At 65.5% G+C, this 12,118-nt stretch overlaps 1 protein-coding gene across 3 annotated transcripts; it reads left to right on the forward strand.

Annotated features, from left to right (window-relative positions):
- CERCAM (cerebral endothelial cell adhesion molecule) lies at positions 1-10,788 on the forward strand. Of its 3 annotated transcripts, XM_084494213.1 has the most exons (14): positions 1-119; positions 3,056-3,180; positions 4,376-4,486; positions 6,952-7,062; positions 7,415-7,532; positions 7,637-7,771; positions 7,849-8,053; positions 8,137-8,256; positions 8,387-8,463; positions 8,611-8,717; positions 8,807-8,939; positions 9,111-9,238; positions 9,305-9,508; positions 10,119-10,788. In XM_084494213.1, the coding sequence occupies exons 4-14, from the start codon at positions 6,989-6,991 to the stop codon at positions 10,351-10,353; spliced, it is 1,536 nt and encodes a 511-aa protein (XP_084350339.1). In that variant the 5' UTR covers positions 1-119; positions 3,056-3,180; positions 4,376-4,486; positions 6,952-6,988; the 3' UTR covers positions 10,354-10,788. The 3 variants fall into 3 exon arrangements, with proteins under 3 accessions (XP_084350339.1, XP_084350338.1, XP_084350337.1); XM_084494212.1 differs by lacking the exons at positions 1-119; positions 3,056-3,180; positions 4,376-4,486 and adding an exon at positions 5,244-5,468 and having other exon boundaries at positions 7,888-8,053; XM_084494211.1 differs by lacking the exons at positions 1-119; positions 3,056-3,180; positions 4,376-4,486 and adding an exon at positions 5,245-5,468.
- The last annotated feature ends 1,330 nt before the right edge of the window (positions 10,789-12,118 follow it).

Below are 12,118 nucleotides of genomic sequence, written 5' to 3' on the forward strand. Positions count from 1 at the left end.
AAAAAAAAAAAAAAAAAAAAAAAACAACAAAAAAGCAACCCTCTCAGTGCAGCCTCAGAGCCCTTCGGCACTGGGAAGCTGTCCGGAGACGTGGGCTGAGCTCTGCGGCAGAGGACACCGTAAGTCGGGCGCCTTCTCAAGCAGTTTCCTGGCTTTTTTGGGGGGGTTTTGCCATGGTTTGGGGCTGAGCCGCCCGGGCTGGTGGAGGAGGGGGTGGTTGGGGTGTGGGGGGCCCCGACCTGGTGCTGGGGAGGGCTGCGAGGTGCTGGTGGTGGCGGGTGGTGCTGGGTGCCGGCAGCTCCGCGCACCCCGGGGTGCACAAAGCCCCCTTTGAGCGGTGCACAGAGCGGCCGCTCATCCCGCACCGTCCCTCGTCCCCGGAGCTGTCCCCAGCACAGCCAAGTGGGATCTCGGCCCTTCTGACCCCACAGGGTGGGGGGAGCTCGGGATTTGGGGGCTTGCACCCCCAGGAAGGGGATGGCTGCTCAGCCATCGCCCCCGGGTGCCCCCAACCGGGGATTTCTCCGGGTTTTCAGCTGCTGGCTGTCCTCGTGCTGCCTCACGGACAAAAACTGGGCCTGGCCACCCCACGCTCTACCTCCTGCCCCGTGACGGTGACACCCGCGAAGGCACCAGCCCCTGGTCCCTGGGGTGGCCGCGGGGTTGGGGTGGGGAGGCTGGTGGCACCTGGTGGCACCCGGCGGGCCCCGCTGGCCGCCCGCCCCGCGGCGAGGCCGGCTCCCCAGGCACAATGCCGCGGCCCCGCTCCTGAGCCGGGAGCTGAAGCCCCTTTCCCAGCGCCGAGCGCCTTTGTCTCGCCTTTGTGATGGAAAGAGTCCCTCCTAAATCAATGCCATGACACCGGTATTGTCTCCTCGCTAGGAGTTTTTAAACTTTTCCCCCCCGAGGTCAGGAATGTGGCCGGTTTCTATTGGGACGGAGGAGCACGGGTGGGTGGGGGGCTGCGGGGTCACGCTGGCTCGGCGGGTCAGCCGAAAACAAAACCTTTTGAAATACCTACTCTCCATCACTGCCAACATTGTCCCCTGCCAGCAGGGGCCTGGCACGGCCCTTCAATGCCTCCAGCCCGGCCGCTGTCCACCCCAGCGGTCAGCATCTGGGAACGGACAGAAGGGCATTGTGCGGGGACAGCTTTGTTTTCGGTCACAGCTGCCCGGGCTGGGACGGGGCCCGACCCAAAGTCCTGGTGGGTGGGAGAGGAGGGAGGGGACGGAGGGGATGGAGGGGACGGAGGGGACGGAGGGGATGGAGGGGACGGCAGCGCACGGGTCAGCGCATCGTGGGGGGACCCGTCCTGTCAGTGCTGTCCTGGGCACCCCAATGGCATCGTCCCTCTGAGAGGGTGCAGCGGGGGACGGAGCAGTGCGCCCTGCTGGAGTGCCCCAGGGTGCTGGCACGGCTGCATCCTGCCCAGTAGGGCCAGGACAGGTTGGGGTCGAGGCTGGGAGCCAGGAGATGCGCTGGGGGCATCCTCCCACTTCCCTGCCTCAGTTTCCCCTTGCTCTGAGGTGCCCCAGTGCCCCCAGTGGGTACTCCGGGGGGATGCTGGCCTGGCACCGCTGATGGGTCCCAGCCTGAGCGGTGTTTTGGGGCTGAGCACCCTGTGCTGCCTATGGGGACGGAGCCTGGCTGCTGGGAGGCTGCAGCGTGGTCATGCCCATGGAGCAGAGCATCCCTGATCCCAGCAAGGGGCAAAGGGGCTTCCCCTCCCTGACAGTTGCAGCCCCCCAGAAGCACCCCCAGCTTCCCCCAGCCGGTGAGGGGCAGCATCCAGGGGCTCAGCAGTGATTTTCTCCCCCATCCCCAGTAAAAATCCCCCCGGATCCTCCATCCAACACGAGGATGCTGCCCCAGGTGGCCGGAGCAGCCTCCCTCATCTCTCACGGGGTCTCTCTTGGGTGGCCCCAAACCCCCTGAGGATTTTTCCAGGTGGGACGCAGGAGGATTTCGAGGCTCTGGGTTTGTTTGTGATATTTTTGCCTGCTCCGGGGGAGCGGCCTGGAGAGGAGGAAATCCGAGCGGCGCCCGGCGATGGGTTTAGCAGAGAGCTGGGAGCGGAGCCCGGCTGCGAGGCCAGCCCCGGGCTGCTGATGCAGCAAGCAGCTGGGGGGCAGCGAGCACAGCCAGCACCCAGGGGCTGCGGGGTGGGCACGGGGCGAGGGGAGCCGGGCACCACCCCTGCCTCAGTTTCCCCAGCTGGGGCAGTGGGTTTTTAGGGGATGGAGTCACTCGGGCAGTGGCACGGCGAGGGAGGGGGCCCCGAGGCTGCGCTGGTGGCCGGGGCACCCGGGGATACCGCGGAGAGGGGCCGTAGGAGGAGTTCTTCCTATGAAATAAGTTTTTAAAAGGATTTTTGGAGGCTGGGGGACTTGTACTAACCCCCTGCACACACAGACACGCATTATTTCTGGGCGTATAGAGATATTTATTAATTTCCTGCAACCGAATCCGAGGCTTTCAACCCAGCAGAATGTGACGTTTGAGGAACCTGGAACTTCTCAAAGGCTTTACTGAAAAACGTAGCGAATGTCACGGAAGGGGTGGAGACAGGAGGCTGGAGAGGGCCAAAAAACTCAGCTCTGGGTCCAAAAGCAACTTTTCCCTGTAAAAAAAAAAAAAAAAGAAAAAAAAGGAAACACACTGACAGAAACTTCACTGCGCAGGAAGGAGGCGAGGGGGTTCAGCGCCCATCCTGGGGGGTCCTGGGGCCCAGAACCAGCAGCAGTCCAGGGGCTGGGGGTCCAGGGGCTGGGGATTCAGGGGCTGGGGGTCCAGGGGGTGCAGGGCTTGATCAGCAGCCACGTGGGGGATTTGGGCAGGTGGAGGAGGCACTGGGCTGGCCCCGGTCCTGCTCTGATTGCAGGACCCAGCTGCCCCAAATCAGCCCGGCTGGGGGAGCGGGGAAAAAACAAACTAAAAGAGATCTTACAGCCCTACCCGAATAAAATCAGGACTTTAATAATGGCCAGGCACGATGGGAAGGGGCTTTTTGGGGCGGGATGCTTTTGGGCCTGACGGTGGCTCTGTGTTTCAGGTACTGCCACTGCTGCATGGGGTCCCCTGGGGACCTGGCCCCCGCTGTGCCACCCCAATGGAGGTGCTGAAACGCAGCGAGCCGGGTGAGCTGGCACCCTGAGGAGCACACAGGCACAACAGCAGGTAACCTCTGCTTCCCCCTTCTCCTTGTGCTCCTTCACAGCTTTCTTTTTCTTTTTTTTTTTTTTCTTTTTTTTCTTTTTTCACTGCTTGGCACAAGCTGTAAGGTGTCACCAGCCCCCTGGGGCTCTGAGGGCGATGTGATTTAAGGTGCACGACCAGCAGTGACCCCAAGTGATGCAGGGTGAGCTGCTCCTGTGCCAGCCCCGTCCCATCTCTGGTGTCCGTGCGCTCCTTCCCGCACTGCTCCGTGCCTCAGTTTCCCCAGGTCGGGGCGCAGCACCAGCACCCCCCTCAGTGCTGGCCGAGGGGACAGCAGGGGACAAGCACACAGGGTATTCTGTGGGTTAATCGCTGCTGGCACCCGGCCTGTCAGGGATCCAGGGCTCTGCACAGCCTGGTTGCTGCTGGTGCTGAGCTCTGTCTGGCCCTGCGGGGTGCTGGGGGCACGGCAGGGCTGTCTGCGACCCCGGGGGGTGCAGGAGTAAAGGGATGTGGGGGTGAAGGGGTGCAGGGGTGGAGGGATGCAGGAGTAAAGGGACATAGGGATGTGGGAGTAAAGGGGTGCAGGAATATGGGGGTGGAGAGATGGGGGTGAAGGGATTTGGGGTGGAGGGATTTGGGGATGTAGGACTGGAGGGGTGCAGAAATAAAGGGACACAGGGATAAATGCATGCAAGGACGCAGGAGTAAAGGGGTGCAGGAGTAAAGGGGTGCAGGAGTAAAGGGACGCAGGAATAAAGGGACACAGGAATAAAGGGACGCAGGAGTAAAGGGACGCAGGACTACAGGGCTGCCCCCTGTCAGGCTGCAGGCACGGCCCCGCATCCCCCCCCGGTCCCCGCGGCCCCCCCCGGCCGGGCCCTTCCCGGTTCGTCCCCGCGGGGCCGGGAGGTGGCAGCAGCGGCCGCGCTGCTGGAGCCGAGACGCGGCGGCTGCGGGGACCTCGTCCTGCCCGGGGACCCTGCTGCGGGGTTTTGGGGTGTCCCCCGCTGTGCGGCCGGGTTTTGGGGTCCCGCAGCCCTCCCCATGTCTCTGCAGAGCGCCCTGATCCTCCCTGACCGACCCCGTCCCCAAAATACTCGTCTGAGCTTTGGGTGTAGAGGTATTTTCGCTCCCTTTCCACCCGTTATGGGGTCTCCCCGTGCTCCCAATGTCCCCCCCCCCCGGGTAATTTTCTCCCCTGTCCTTGTTCCAGGTGCTGTGGGACAGCTTCGCCCTCCCGGCCACATTTCGGAGGTGCCAGGATCCCAGCAGGATGGAGGCGCAGGGAGCGGACACCCGGCCGGGATGTGGGGTGGGCCTGCAGGTTTGGCAACGCGCCCCCGGTCCCTTCCCAGTACTGGGGGCACTGGGAACACTGGGGGTACCATCCCGAGGGATGCCCAGCACCACCAGGGTGGCTGTTTTCTCCCCAGGACACGGCCTCTCCCCGGCCACGCTCGCTGTGGGTACCGGGCGGTATTTATGGGGCCGGAGGTTGGTTATAGGGAATTTCTGGCCAAATGTCCCAAAGTCCGGCAGCTCGGACACGTTGCAAAGGCCCCGTGGCCTGCTGCTGGGGGGGCTCAGTGGGGCCAAACCCCTCGGCCACCCGTGGGCAGGGGGTGGCTGAGCCCCACTAGCCACGGACCCCCTGTGGCCATCAGCCCCTCGCCCCCTGCAGCGGGACACGAGTGGAAATCGCAGGGTGGGGGCACGGGGGAGTGCAAAGAGGGGTGCAAAGGGGCACAGAGGGGTGCAAAGGGGCACGGGGGGCACCTCCTGGGGGCTGCCATCCCGTGCCTGGCTCTCACCCCACCGGGGGGCTTTGGGGGGGGCTTTGGGATGCCGGCTTTATTTCCCCACAATATCTAACAAAGCGCCCCCCTCCCCGGGTGGTGGTGGTGGTGGGGGCGTCCCCTCGGCCCTGTAGCCCCCTTATTCCTCCTCCTCCTCCTCCTCCTGCTCCGGGGCGGTGGTGGCAGCGAGGGGGAGGATGGGGGGGGTCCGTGCAGGGGCCGGGCCGGGGGCGGGGGGTGCGCGGAGCTCGGCGGGTCCCAACCCGGGCGCGGAGCCCGCCCCTTCCCCGCCCGCCGCCGCCGCTCCGCCATGGGGCTGCTGCGAGCCCTGCTGCTGCTGCTGGCCACCGGCACCTCCAGCGGGACCCCCCCCGGCACCGGGACCCCCCCGGACCCCGAACCCCCCCGGGTGGTGCTCGCCCTGCTGGCGCGCAACGCGCAGCACTCGCTGCCGCACTGCCTGGGCGCACTGGAGCGCTTGGATTTCCCCCCGGCGAGCATCGCGCTGTGGTGAGGGGGGGGGCGCCGGGACCCCCCCCCGGGGAGTTTGGGGTCTGGGGAGCAATGGGGGGTTTGGGGGGAAATGGGGGTGTTGGGGGGAAAGGGGGTGGGTGGGTGCGGGGGGTCTCCGGGGAGGGGGAGGGTGGTGGGATGGGGGGCTGTGGGGGGAGTAAAGGGGGTCTGGGGGGGTTGGGGGGGGCTCTAGGGGATTGGGGGGGCTCTGGGAGGTGTGGGGGTGAAGGGGGGGGGAATGGGGTGCGTGGGGAATATGGGGTGAGTGGGGAGAATGGGGGCCCTGGGTGGGATAAGGGAGAGGGTAATGGGATCCTGGAGGAGTGGGAGCCCCTGGAAAGGGTGGGGGGGCAGAGATTTGGGGAGTGGGAACCTGGGGAGTGCCCCCCCCCGTTTGTGGCAGGCAGCAGGGACCCTGCGAGTAATCAAAGGTGCTGGGGCTGTGCGGGGGGCTCTGCCCTGGCTGGGGTACCAGGGGCTGGGGGGGGGGGGGGCACAGCCCACAGCGAGGGGCAGAGACCCCCACTGCCCCCCTCCCGGAGCTGTGGGGCTGCCGAGGGAGGGGCACCCCGGGTTTGGGGGGTGCTCTCCACATCCCCAGGGACAGACGCTGCCTCCCCCTCCCCACTGAGCCTGTCCCCGTCCCCCCACCCCCATACACAGCCCCCCCAAACCCCTTTTACCGTGCCGGTGGGGTGGGAGAGGCGCCCCCGTCCCTTCCCTTCCCCGCTCTGTTGCAGCCGCCGCTTGCCCGAGCTCGCTGGAAACTTTCCCCCAGCTGCTTTTATGGGCAACGAGGCAGGGGCTGGCCAGGGAGGGTTTTTTTTAGGGGGGAGGCTGTGCTGGGGGGGAGCTGGGGGGCTGTGCCACCCCCGGAGCCTCCCCGGACCCGATGTCTGTGGCAGGCGCTGCCGGAGCCGTGCGGGGCCAGGCCCTGCCTTCCCCCCGTGTCCTTGGGGTCCCTGTGGTGCCAGGGCCTGGGGGGCAGCTTGGGGGCTCTGCTTGGGGGCGAGGGGGGCGAGGAGCATGGGGGTGGCACTGCTGTGATGTGGGGCTCGGCCCTATCCCAGTGGGTTGCCCCTGGGCATCATTTTGGGGATGGGATCTGTGTGTGGTGGGGGGAAGCTTTGGGGAGGGGGTGCAGAGGGGCGCAGCGGGGTGCAGAGGGGAAGGAGTCACAGCTACGGGGCCAGGAAAGGCAAAGCTGATTTTGGGCTGCAAGAACGGGGTCTGAGGGCAAGTGAGAGCCGCGGGACAGCCTGTGCTGGCGGGGCAGAGTCGGGGAAGAAATGACCCGTTTGCCTTCCTGCTGCGAGCGCAGCTTTGGTTCCTTCAAATTACACGGTGCCTCTCCGAGCGAGCCCCGCTCCCCTCCTTCTCTGCCCCGGCCTCGCGGGGCTGGCGGTTTTTATAGCACAGGGAAGGGTTTTTTTGTTTTGTTTTGTTTTTTTCCCCGTGGGGCTGCCGTCCCCCCCTCCAGGTGCGCGACGGACCACAACTCGGACAACACCACGGCGATGCTGCGCGAGTGGCTGGTGGCGGTGGGCAGGGATTATCACTCGGTGGTGTGGAAGGAGGCGGAGGGGCCCAGGTGAGGCTGGGAGGCACGGGGCCAGGCTGCGAGCGACCCCACAGCCTCTCCTTGGGGTTTGAACCCCCCTTTTCCTTCCAGCTCCCCCTTGGATGCGGGGTGCTGGCAGAGCTCTGTGCGGAGGGTTGCTCCGTTGTCCTCCCCGGCCGGGTTTGGGGCAGCTCCGAGCAGCGGCACAGCCCCGTCCCGTGCTTGTGGGGCTCCACGGCCCCGCCGGCCCCATGGGGATCCCGCTGCAGACCTGGGGCGGCTGCCAGCAGCAGCCGTGGGCTGACTCAGCCGGCCGGCACGCGGAGCCTGCACCGAGTCTGTGCGTCCCCGTTAACCCCCGCCTTCCTCCCCCCTCGCTCAGCGCCTACCCCGACGAGCTCGGCCCCAAGCACTGGAGCGACAAACGCTATGAGAACCTCATGAGGCTCAAGCAGGAGGCCCTGAGCTACGCCCGGGAGCAGCGGGCGCATTACATCCTGGTAGGGGAAGTGGAATACGGGGTGCACCCTGCATATAGGGCGCGGGAGGAGTCGTGGCCGGGCGGGTGTCCCTGCACCTCCAGCCCCTGCATTGTGCCCCACAGTACGTGGACACGGACAGCATCCTGACCAACAACCAGACCCTCAAGTTCCTCATGGCGCAGAACAAATCGGTGGTGGCCCCCATGCTGGACTCGCAGACCTTCTACTCCAACTTCTGGTGCGGGATAACGCCCCAGGTACGCCCCCGACACCCCCGGGGGGCCGCCCCGCTGCGTGCCCCGCGCCCCGCCGCCCTCAGCGCGCTGTGCCGCAGGGCTACTACCGCCGGACGGCCGACTACTTCCCCACCAAGAACCGGCAGCGCCGGGGCTGCTTCGCCGTGCCCATGGTGTACGCCACCTTCCTGATCGACCTGCGGAAGGAGGAGGCGGCGCGGCTGGCCTTCTACCCGCCTCACCCCAACTACACCTGGGCCTTCGACGATATCATCGTCTTCGCCTACTCCTGCCAGGAGGCGGGTGAGGGATTGGGGAGGGTGAGAGAGAGGGGGTTCGGGGGCCGGGTTCTGTGGTGTTCACCCCCCTCTGCTGTGGTCCTGCAGGCGCTGAGGTCCACGTGTGCAACCAGCAGCGTTTTGGCTACATCAACGTCCCGGTGAAGGCCCACCAGACGCTGGAGGACGAGCGCGTCAACTTCGTGCATCTCACGCTGGAGGCCATGGGTGAGCGCTGGGGGGGTCCCGGTGGCACAGGGTGAGGGGTCCTGGTGTTGCCCCCATGTGGGGCTGTCAGCCCTGGGTACCTGCCAGAGGGGTCCGGGCTCCATTGAAGGGATTTCCCACCTCTTGGCAGTGGATGGCCCCCCCATGCAGCGCTCCAGGCACATTTCGGTCCCCCCCAAGCCTCTCACCAAAATGGGTTTTGACGAGGTAAGTGCCCAGCAGCCCCCCCCGTGCCTCCCCTCCATCCCTCCTTCACCACGTGCTGCTCCCCACCACCACGGCGTTCAGCCAAGCCCCTGTCCCCACGGTGATGTCCCCCCCCACACCCCGTGGGGCTCTCCTCTTCCTCCCCAGATCTTCCTCATCAACCTGGTGCGGCGGCCGGACCGGCGGCAGCGGATGCTGGCGTCCCTGCGAGAGCTGGAGATCGCCGCGCGCGTGGTGGACGCCGTGGACGGGAGGTGACCGTGCGGGGCCACCTCTGTCACCCTGGGGAGGGGGCTGCATTTTGGGGACACACACATTGGTAATGCGACCCCGTGCCTTGCAGCACCCTCAACAGCAGCGACATCAAGGTGCTGGGCGTGGACATGCTCCCGGAGTACTACGACCCCTTCTCCGGCCGCACACTGACCAAGGGTGAAGTCGGCTGCTTCCTCAGCCATTACAGCATCTGGAAGGAGGTATGGGACCGGGGGGGGGACACCAGCACCGGGCAGGGACCCTATGTGCAGCACCGGCTCTCTGGAGCCACGGGGAGAGGGTTTTTCCTGCAGGGTGAGCGGGCCCAGTACGGCCCAGTATGGCCCAGTGTGGTGCTGGGGCGTGTTCACAGCACTGTGCCCTCCCTGCAGATCGTGTCCCGGGGGCTGGAGCGCTCGGTGGTGTTCGAGGACGACGTGCGCTTCGAGGTCTCCTTCCCGGCACGGCTGCGGCGCCTGATGGAGGAGCTGGAGGGGGCGCAGCAGGACTGGGACCTCATGTAGGTGCCGGGAGGGGACAACAAGGGGGGGACACACGGGGCTGGCTCTGACCGCTCGCCCCGCAGCTACCTGGGGAGGAAGCAGGTGAACGCGGAGGACGAGGCGCCCGTGGAGGGTGTGCGGAACCTGGTGGTGGCCGGGTACTCGTACTGGACGCTGGCCTACGCCATCTCCCACCGCGGGGCGCAGAAGCTGCTGGCCGCCGAGCCCCTCTCCAAAATGCTGCCGGTGGACGAGTTCCTGCCCATCATGTACGACAAGCACCCCAAGTAAGGAGCAGGGGGGGATTTCGGGGGGGCTGTGGGGCCGTGCCGCTGTGGGAACATGTGTTTCTTCTCTGTCGTCACCGTCCCCCCTCCCTGTCCTCCCCCCGGCGTTGCTCATGCTGGAGGAAAACATCTGCAGCATGAGCTCATTCCCCCCCCAGCCGCCGCCTGGCCGCCAGCCGCTGGAAAATGGCCCTCGGCCAGCGTGGGGGGGTGGCGGGGACGGGGCTGGGGCACGGTGCTGGCCCCGCACGGGGGTCTCAGCCCCGTTGGGGGAACCTCCCTGCCCCGCATCCCAGGCTGGGGGCAGTGGTGGGGTGGGGGGAGGCAGCTGGGGGTCAGGGGGAGCACCGGGGGTGTCCCTGGGGAGACGGGGTGTGGGAAAAGCAGAGAGCAGGACATCAAAATGGAGAGATGTGAGGGTGAAAGGTGGACGGTGCTCTGGATGTGGACGGGGAGCTGCGAGGAGCCCCCCAGCACCCAGAGCTCTCTGAGCACGCAGTGTCTGTGCCCATCCCCGCTACCCGCTGTCCCTCCCCACGCGGTGGCTTCCCCAGCACGGCTTTTCCAGCCCTGCTCTGTGTGTGAGCCTCTCTCCTCCCGCTCTCCCCAGCGAGGACTACAAGCGGCACTTCGCCCCGCGGGACCTGCTGGTGTTCTCGGCTCACCCCCTCCTGGTTTATCCCACCCACTACGCCGGGGACAGCAACTGGCTGAGTGACACCGAGACCTCCACCATCTGGGACGACGACTCCAAGCAGACGGGCTGGACGGGCTCACGGAAAACCCTGAGGGACCCGCGGGGCGGCGGGGGCTACCTGCGCTCCTCTGCCCGTGATGAGCTCTGAGGTTGCTGGATGAGCCTCCCCGGGGGCAACCAGACCCCCTGCCAGCCCGGTGTGAAAGCATCAGGATGCTCACGGTTGCTCCTGCCTGGACCTGTAGGGATGCTCGCTGCCTTTCCCCCGAGGGACCAGGCGTCAGGACTCCGTGGGGAGCATCGCTGGTGCCCCAAGGTGGGATTTATCCCCAGGGCTCTCGGAGAGCCGGTGCCCAGCTGGGCAGAGGGGCTGCTGGACCGCTCTGCTGGGGATGTATTTTCCTGGTTTGCCAGCGCTGTCCCGAATGGTGCAAGCTCTTTCTGTTTTTTTGGACATCTCATGTGGATTCACAGGTGTGGGAGGAAGGGGGAAGGCCTCCTGCCACCCACCGGGCCTGTCCCTCACCTGTGCTGCGTCTGGGCTGAAGCCCAGGGAGGATTAAAGCAGACTGTTTGGAGCTGACGTGCCCGGCTGCTGGCTGTGCTGGGCAGCACTGCCCCGCATCGCATCCCGGAGCCTGCCCTGGCTGTGCTTTGGGGTGATTGCTTTGGAAACAGGGGAAAAAGGGAAATGAGGAACAGTGGGGTGAGAGATAGGGAATGGAGCTGTGTGCTCCTGGGGCAGGACCAGGCCTGGGGTGAAGGCTGGACCCAACAGAGGACCCAGTTTGTACCAATGTGGTGTGCTGATCAGGGTGCTTCTGTGGGGCAGGGGTATGGGGAAAAGCCCCTTCTAGCAAACCAGAGCTGCAGGGGAGAGCCCCATCCCTCCTTGGCAGCCATCGGTGTGCTCCGACCCTCGGTGGGTACCAGTCAGTGATGCTGGTGGCCCCATGCATTGCTGTCCCCCTGGGGCTGGCGGTGGGAGGCAGCCAGGAGGACCCATTCCTGCGGAGCTCTGCTCTCCCCAGGTACCGCCGATGAAAATGACTTCCCTCGTTTGCGCCGATGCTCTCAGTGGAGGTTTTGACCTTTGGACTGAAGATCTGACACCAGCTTGAGCACCAGGATGTGCAGCTGAGTCCTGCTGGGCTCTGGCATTTGTCAAGTTTGTGGCCAGATTTGGAGGAGGGTGTTTGCTTTTCAAGAGCCTGAGCTTGTTTGGTGTGAAACCTCAGCTCCCTGGAGCGGGTAAATGCTCTGCAGGGCAATGTTTGGTTGAAAACTGAGGTGGAGGAGCAAGTTTCTTAAAAATGCTTCAACTAACTATAGTCCGGGTGAGTGGGGGGAGACGTGAGCTCCTTGTCAGCCCCCCAGCCTGATGGAGGTGGTGGGGAGGTGGCAAGTGAGCCCCACAGCAGGATGTCTGAAGCCACCAAAATAACGATCCAGGAAAGTGTGATTCAGGGCAGGGTGAACAGCTACACCAGGGGCCTCCTGCAGGAGAACCACCAGCTCCAGGAGGTCGCAGAGGGCCTGAAGATCCCAGTGGATCCCCTGGAGAACAGGGAGCAGGACATGGCCACGTGCAGTCTGCAGTCACAGGGTCCCAGACAGTACGTGCACAGGTGCTGTGGCAGGATGGAGAGCTGATGGGAGGCTGGGGACGCCTTTGCCACATTGCCTGTCCCTTGGCTGCAGGTAACCTCACTGCAGACCTTGCAGCTTGAGGAACTCTTGGCTGGGAGCTGCAGATGGAGAGGGTGAAGGTCTTTTGCCAGCTGGAGCAGATGAAGGAAGCAGCAGCAGTGCTGTGGTACACGTGGCACAGCAAGGGTCCTGGGACATGTTCCAGTGCCCGCTGGGACGCAGGCAAGGAGCCACCGTGCTCTCAGGGCTTGTAGGGCAGGCAG

This window comes from Aythya ferina (assembly GCF_964211825.1).
Source record: "Aythya ferina genome assembly, chromosome: 20".
NCBI classification, from domain to species: domain Eukaryota; kingdom Metazoa; phylum Chordata; class Aves; order Anseriformes; family Anatidae; genus Aythya; species Aythya ferina.